Raw genomic sequence first — 7,994 nt, 5'->3', positions numbered from 1 at the left:
TATGCATATTTAAGCCTTGGAAACACAGGGACTATTTTGTGGGGCTGGCACAAAATTCAGACTGCAGCCTTTTCCCGATGGGTTGACTTACAGAAGGGGCATTTTGGAGGGTCTGTGGCCCTAACCTGGGGAGAGCAGGGAGATCCAGGGGCAATGACAGAGAGGCACAGAGCCACGCATTTCCTGAGAAAGGGAGAGGAGAGAGGCTAAGACCCAGGGATAGTGAAGGAGATGAGCAAGTACAGAAAGAGATCATGAGCTCCTGGGAATCTGAGAGAGACAGGAAAGTGGCGAGGGACAGAGACAGAGCGAGAAGGCAAGGAAGTCAGAAGGGAGGAAGGGCAACCGAAAATGGGCACGAAGAGGCCCAGGCGCAGCAACAGCTGGGGAAATGACAGAGACCGAGCCGGAGATGCAGAAAGATACAGAGAGACCCGGAGAGGGTAGAGAAGGGCTCTCGGGGAGAAAGTGATGGACAGAGAGGAGAGGTGGAGGCCGAGGAGGGAAGGATCCCAATAGAAAAAGACAGAGGGACAGAGAAGGGGACGCAGTCGCAGATGGGAGCACACCCACGGAGGCGAAGGAAGAGCATAAGACCAAGAGAACCACAGCCACGGAAAGCCCGGGAAGCCGTGGCTCGGGCTGGGGCGCACGGGGAGCAGGGCTCGCCCCCTAGGCCCTGCGGGGAGGTGACCCCAGCCGGGAGAAGCGAGTCCCACGAAGCCCGCGCCCGGCTGACGGACGGATGGACAAAGCCGGGGAGAGGCCGGGCGCGGCCAGGGCGGGGCCGGTGCCCGCGGGGACCCGGGCGCAGCGGGGGAAGGAGGGGCGGGCAGGCGGCGAGAAGGGGAAGGAAGCGGAGGTGCCGGGCGGGCGCGGGGCGCTGGCAGGAAGCGGGGAGGGGCGGCGGGGCGGGGGCCTCCGGAAAAACGCCCCGACTTCCTGCCCCGCCAGAGCCAGGAAGCGGGAGCCGGGACCCAGGGCCCGGGATCGCCGAGCCCGACCTCGGGCGCCCCGCCGGTCACCTCTGCGCGGACACCAGGTACTCGGTCCCCGGCCCCGCCCGGCCTCCTCCCCTCGGCTGCTGGGGGAAGTGGGGAGGAGGAGGAAGGGGCTGGGGCGCTGCCGGCAGCGGAGGGGCCCCACGGAGCCAGCGGCCACTCCTCCTTGGGCTTCAGTTTTCCCTCTGTCAAAAGGAGCAGAGTGAGGAGAACTCACACTTGCGGAGTGCCCAGTAGGTAGGGACGAACGGTGCGAGGCCGGGGCCAAGGCCTCCCACCTGCTTAGTGGAGGACTCACGATCACTCCCATTGTACGGGTGGGGAAACCGAGGCCCGGGGAGCCAAACCGACTCGTCCCAGGGAACGCACATCGTGAGACAGTGCGCACTTGGGATTTGAACTCGCACCTGCTTTCCGCAAAGTGCCATCCTCCAACCGCCGCATGCTTTTTAGGGCCACCTAAAAAAGAAAAACAGCAATCACAACAGCGGCGAGGGCCGCTGTGGGGCTGAAAGTTCCAGAGTGCATTTGAAAGAGTTTTCAGAAAGCTCTGTTGTAGGTCTTTAATTATACCGTGGAGACGGGAGTAGTGGAGAGAGCTGGAGACCTTCTCCCGTTATACAGATGGGAAAACTGAGGCCTGCAGAGTCATTATTTTTTGCAGATGACGACACTGCATGTCAGAGGGAAAGGTGTACTGGAACTCAAGACTTTTGCTTTTACAGTTCCAAAGGAAGGGAGATCTGGGGGGACGGAGGGAATTGATGATGCACGAGCGTTGGAAATTCAGCGGGTCCCCGAAGTCGGGAGACTAATAGGACAGGGAGCCCCACTCCGCGGTGCTCAGCGCCAGAGTGACTCAGAGAGCACGGATCGAACTCGGGCGGGGTTGGACTCATCTGTACCTCCGGGCGCGGGGCGGGACCCGGGGAGTGACGGGGGCAGTCGAGATATGGAAACGCCGGCCCTCCAATACAGGCCAGAGCGGCCCTATCTGGCCTGCGTGGCGCAGTGCAGCGCTAGAGCGGCCGGCGGGAGGAGTAGAGTCGCCGGGGCCGGTGCAGGGCAGGAACCCGGCTAGAGCGGCTGGCAGGAGGAGTGGAGCTGGGCGCAAAGGTGGACTCGGGGCGGCTAGAGCGACTCGGCGTCGGGGGTGGGGAGAGCGCGGCGTCGGGGGTGGGGAGAGCGCGGAGCCGGCGCGCAGAGGCTTCGGTTCCGGCGGCGGTGGCGTCTCTCCACCTGGAGCAGGTGAGGGACGCGGTCCTCAGCGGGTGTCAGAGCCTGACTCTACACGTCCTTCCTGGCATCCCTGGCCGTGCACACCGCCACGTCCCCCGTAAGGATTTAGGGCCCGCATGAGACCTGCCACATCCACGTAAGATTTGGGGCGCGTGTAGACCCGCCACTTTCTGTATAGATGACAAAGTCTTACGGACCCTCCACGTTCCTGCTAGCTCTCCATGGAGACCCGGCTTCTCATAGACGTGGGGTCCTCATTAAGTAGCATGCCCTAGAACCCGGGGCTCTGTAGACCATGGGTCTCGGGACCCACCACGCACCCCTATGGAATTCTGAGGCCCTTTTAAGTCTCCAGAGGTTCCACAGGGTGGCAGCTGTCCCTGTAGAATCATGACCCTGCATGAGCCCTGGATCCTTTAGACCCACTGTGTGTCAAATAGAATCTGGGGAGTACACACTCCAAGGACTCCCTTTAGGTTCTTTAAGGCGCCCAGAAGTTCTTGGAGATCCTGAGTCACCTGCTCAGTACCTTATAGATCATGAGCCCTCCATAGAAATCAGGTACCCATGTAGCCCCCAACCCCATGGACCTTCCAAACCAGCCGTAATCCTCCAGCTCCCCAGGCACGTGGTGCTCCCTCTGCTGGATACCCCAGGCCTTGTCAGTTGCCTATAGATCCATCTATTCTCTGACAGTTTCACCTGTAATTCTCCAGCCTTTGTGGGAACCCCCCCAACCCTCTCTCCTAAATAGCCAACACTCCTCACCTCCATCATCTCCAAGCCCCAGGCCTCTGTGGAGCAGCTGTATCCAGCTTGCATTCCTGCCTAGGCCATAGTGACTACATACTCTTGACTTTTTCCAGGTATCAGAAGAAGATATAATTGTCTCAGAGCTTTGGTTCAGATTTTAGTTTCTGAAGGGTAGGGTAGGGGCTCCCCATGCTCTGAACCAATGCTCTCTGTTTTGTTTTATTTTATTTTATTATTAATTTACTTGAGATGGAGTCTCGCTTCTGTCACCAGGCTGGAGTGCAGTGGTGCTATCTCGGCTCATTGTAACCTCTGCCTCAGCCGCCCAAGTAGCTGGGACTACAGGCACGTGCCACCATACCCAGCTAATTTTTGTATTTTTAGTAAAGATGGGGTTTCACTGTGTTGGCCAGCATGGTCTCAATCTTTTGACCTCGTGATCCACCTGCCTCAGCCTCCCAAAGTGGTGGCATTACAGGCGTGAGCCACCCCACCTGGCCTATTTTATTTTAAGACAAGGTTACACTCTGTTGCCCAGGCTGGAGGGCAGTGGTGCAACCTTGGCTCACTGCAACCTCTGCTTCCTGGGCTTAAGTGATCCTCGAATTTTAGCCTCCCAGTTAGCTGGGACTACAGGCATGAGCCACCACACCTGGCTGTTTTTTGTAGCGATGGGGTTTCACCATGTTGGCCAGGGTGATCTCAAACTCCTGAGCTCAAGTGATCCACCTGCCTCAGCCTCCCAAAGTGGTGGCATTACAGGTGTGAGCCACCCCACCTGGCCTATTTTATTTTAAGACAAGGTTACACTCTGTTGCCCAGGCTGGAGGGCAGTGGTGCAACCTTGGCTCACTGCAACCTCTGCTTCCTGGGCTTAAGTGATCCTCGAATTTTAGCCTCCCAGTTAGCTGGGACTACAGGCATGAGCCACCACACCTGGCTGTTTTTTGTAGCGATGGGGTTTCACCATGTTGGCCAGGCTGATCTCAAACTCCTGAGCTCAAGTGATCCACCTGCCTCAGCCTCCCAGAGTGCTGGGAGCCACTGCACCCACCCAAATGCAGTTTGTTTTAAATGCATAAACTCTGTAGCCCTACTGCCTAGGTCTGAGTCCTGGTACTGTCTCTCATGAGCTGTGCCTCAGTTTCCTTCTTTGTTAAATGGAGATAAGAATAATAATGATCTTTTGGAGTCACCGAGAGGATTAAATGAGTTATTACCTATAAAGCAGTGATGATGTGTCTGGCACATACTAAGTGTCTCTTATGTGTTAGCTCTCATTTCATGATCATTGTGCTGAGGAATAAGATAATAACTTGTCAAGTGTACATTCCAGACCTGGCACCAAGCATTTGCAGAGATGAGTATCCCTTCCTTTGCCCTTTTTGCACCTCTCTGCCTCAGTTGAACCTTTCTGCCTCTGAGTGGGATGAGCATACACCCTCCACGTCTGCGGTATTGTTTCATAGTGAGACAGGGTCTCACTGTGTGGCCCAGGCTGGTCCTGAGCCCGAGCAGTCCTCCCACCTTGGCCGCCCAAGGTGCTGGGGTTACAGGCATGAACCACCTCGCCTGGCCAGTTTGCAAATGTAGTAAAGTGAACTAGAAATTCAACAGTGCTTGAATCTTTAACTGCAAATTTAGCAGTGCTTGAATCTTGAATTGTCCAAGTTTAGATATTGTACAGATAAACTTTGTGGGAAAGAATAAAAATGATGCTTGCTTGGGTGGACCCACAGAGTGGCATTTGGACACTCCAGAAAGCAACATTGTTTAATCATCAAAATCCTAGCCACCATTTACTGGGGAGCTAGGGAGGAGGCCCAGTAAATGGGAGAAGGGTGGGTCTCTGGCAGCTAGGGTTATAAATAGCTTTGGGCTGCGGGGAGCCCCCCCCTACTGGTCCACTCCACCCCTCTTTCCACAGCTCCTTCCCGCCTGACACGGGCTCCGTGGCATTAGTCAGACTAATTAAGGACATAGAAGATGTCGGTGGAAAGACTCAGAAGTGGAAACTCAAGGAGAGACAAAGATGGGAAGGACAGCGAGACATGGGGGGAGAAAAAGGGATGGAGAGATGAGAGACAGCCCATGAGACGGCGACTCAGAGAGGTGTGAGGATGGTGGCTGCAGAAAACAGAGGTGGGAGGACAGAGGCACAGACAGGGACAGGAGAGACGGAGCTACAGAGGCAGGAAGGGGTGTCCTTGCTGAGAGGGAGGGATGGAGGGAGGGGAGGCAAGGCATGGTGGGAAAAGGAGACAGTTCTGGAGGAAGAGAAAGAAAAATCAGGAAACAGCGTGAAGAGAGCAAGAGATGAGACAGATTCAAGGGACAGACACCAGGGAGAGCCGGCTGGGGACAGACTAAGGCGCATGTAGGGTGGAGGAGACAGACACACCTCAGAGATGGGCTGGCTGAGGCCCCTTCACTTGTTTTCTGGGACTGGAAGCCGGAAAGAGATGAGGTCCCTGGGGGAAAGAAGAACTTCTGGGTTTGGGGACTCCCAGTCCCTGAGGGAGAAGGGTTTTAGTTTTGTTTTCATATATGGAGAGTTGGGGGTTGGGGGTTTGCCACTGTGACTTCCTGTCACAGGAAGTGGGGCTAGTGGGTTCCACAGCAACATCCTGCCCCAGGCCTGTCACAGACCGGAGGAGACCCCCACACCCCACTTCTTCCCACTTCTCCTCTAGCCCTCCCATCCCTGCTTGCCTCTAGCCCTGCCCTCAGGAATTAGCCCCCAGGCTCCTGGTGCCTCTGACCTGGGAGTCCAGGTCCCCAGCGCCTTTTCCATTAGGGACCCTAAATTGCAGGCTTTCAGACTCAGCCTTCCCATGGACCCAGGCTCCTGAGCCTCCAATACCCGCCCCCCAGGCGTCCTTGGGCTCCCGCCCCCTGGCCGGCCTCTGAAGGGCTCTTTGTGGCCACACAGAGGCTCCATTGAGCTGTGGAGGCTGGGATGGGGGAGGCTGTTTACTCACCTTCACACCTGGGCCAGGAATCTGTGAGTAACCGCCCTGGGCCACCCCCTCCCACCCTCCTAACCGCAGCCCCTCCTCTTCCCCCAGCCCTGCAGAGCCCAGGGAGATGGAAGACATCGCCGGAGGGGTGGTGAGTGGACAGAGCAAGGGGTGAGGGGACGCGGGCTGTGGGTGGGGAGTCCTGTGGACTGAAGCCGCCCTCTCCTTCCACAGGCCCCAGGCCCCCTACGGGCTGGGGTGCCCGTCAGCATCATTGGGGCTGAGGATGAGGATTTTGAGAACGAGCTGGAGGCGGTGAGTGGGATAGGGTGGAAAAGCTTGGTCCCAGGCTCCGCGCTTCACCCTGGGTCCCCTCCCACCTGCAGATGCGGTCCCCTTGGCCTCTTCCCACGGTCCGTCTCTCACCCTCTCATCTGGCTGGTACCTCCTTCCTCACCTCCCCAACCCCATACTCAGCCCACATGGCAACATAGACGCCCACCCTTCTTACTCTTAACCCCAATTCTTCTCATTGCGCCCTCCTCCCCCAGCATGGACTCCAATTTCTTCTCCTAATTTCCGTCCTCATCGCCTACCAATATCATATTAAATCTCATCCATTCTCCCTGACCACCTGTCCTTGCTGTCACCATTATTTTGTGGACACCGTCACCACTCCCCACTTCCCAGGAGCTAACCCTCGCTTGGATCCCTTGTGAAGTGCCAGGAACGGGTAGGGTCAAACCCAGGGCCTCTCCTCTTCTCCTTATTGTACCCCCCCCGCCTGTACCCCCAGAACTCAGAAGAGCAAAACAGCCAGTTCCAGAGCCTGGAGCAAGTGAAGCGGCGCCCGGCCCACCTCATGGCCCTCCTGCAGCACGTGGCCCTGCAGTTTGAGCCAGGACCCCTGGTGAGGGCAGGGCTGGGTGGGCATAGGGAGGGGTGGGCCTGGGACAGCGACAGCTTTCGGCAATATAAACCAGCGAGCTAGTGCCGGGAGTTGGAGGAGGGGGTCTGGAAAAGCAGATCTAGAAATCAGAGTGCCAGATCTAGAGAATGCCTTAGACAAGAGCCAGAAAGCATGCCACGTGACCTCAACCCCAGGGTTGTAGGTGCCCAGGATAGCTCTCAGGGTGCAGGGAGCAGGGTACACACAGCAGGACCCCCCCGAGCCACAGAGAGCCCAGCAGCCTGGCAGAGACCACATCCTGTCTCCCTCCGTGCCTCTGGCAGTGCTCCCTATCAGCCTGTTGCAGCACCCTTCCATGGACTCTGGAGGACCGAGTCCTTCTCTCCAAAGCCTTCTTGGCAGATGCCAGCATGCAGTCTATTAGAGTTGGTGCTTGGGAGAAAGCTGTTAGCCATCCCAGGTCTGGGGGGCACAGCAGGCCCTGTTCTGGAAACAAGAAAACCACCACACGCAGCTCACAAGGGAGACCGCAGGATTGTGGATCCAGAAGCCTCCAGATGAGGCAGAAGATACCTGGGAGACGAGGATGGACAACTGTGCCATCCAGAAACACCCGCAGAGTCTAGAAAACCCAGCAGGTGATGTAGAGAAGCCACAGTGCTGGCTGGCAGGGGATCTGTAGACAAGGGTCTCGTCCCAAGAAGGCCCAGTGCAGCCCAGCACAGCACAGCACAGGAGCTGGGGACAGGCCAAGGCACTGCACCATGTGGACGTGCTTAGTGGGCCCCTCCAGAAGGGAAACTGATAGAGTGAGAAGCTCCTGAGGCACACAGAAAGAACGTTGGCTGCAAGACCAGAGGTTGGCCCTCCTGACGCCAAAGCGTCAGAAATTGCAGTCTTTCCCCATCTGCATTCTCTTCCAGAAGAGTGACTCCCCAACAACCATGTGCTTGGAGACTCTGACCCTCTGAGCAAGGGGGTCCCCCATTCAAGCCTTGGGGTTTCTACAACACCAGATCCTGGACGTCAGCCCAGGGATTGTGCTGACTGCCATGTTCTGTTACAGATGTGGAACTGAGGCCTCGGGAGGGTCAGGGACTTGTTGGAGGTGACCGTGGCAGCCTCTGGGCA

At 57.2% G+C, this 7,994-nt stretch overlaps 1 protein-coding gene across 10 annotated transcripts in view; it reads left to right on the top strand.

Annotated features, from left to right (window-relative positions):
- Positions 1-887: 887 nt before the first annotated feature.
- Positions 888-7,994, top strand: part of ARHGEF1 (Rho guanine nucleotide exchange factor 1) — a 45,043-nt gene continuing 37,936 nt past the window's right edge. For 4 of the 10 annotated variants that reach the window (XR_005196102.1, XM_037729408.1, XM_037729409.1 and 1 more), the window contains exons 1-5: positions 927-1,042; positions 2,250-2,376; positions 6,062-6,104; positions 6,188-6,268; positions 6,750-6,863. Coding sequence is in view for 8 of the 10 variants with exons in the window: in XM_037729408.1 (XP_037585336.1) it covers positions 2,357-2,376; positions 6,062-6,104; positions 6,188-6,268; positions 6,750-6,863 (258 nt within the window). In the remaining 2 variants the exon portion in view is untranslated. Of the gene's footprint in view, positions 1,043-1,093; positions 2,377-6,061; positions 6,105-6,187; positions 6,269-6,749; positions 6,864-7,444; positions 7,502-7,994 lie in introns of those variants that run through there. The other 6 variants (XM_037729411.1, XM_037729410.1, XM_037729412.1 and 3 more) reach the window with 5 other exon arrangements.

Source organism: Cebus imitator, unplaced genomic scaffold (genome assembly GCF_001604975.1).
Source record: "Cebus imitator isolate Cc_AM_T3 unplaced genomic scaffold, Cebus_imitator-1.0 Scaffold306, whole genome shotgun sequence".
In the NCBI taxonomy this organism is placed as follows: Eukaryota; Metazoa; Chordata; class Mammalia; order Primates; family Cebidae; genus Cebus; species Cebus imitator.
This window is presented reverse-complemented; position numbering and strand designations above follow the sequence as displayed.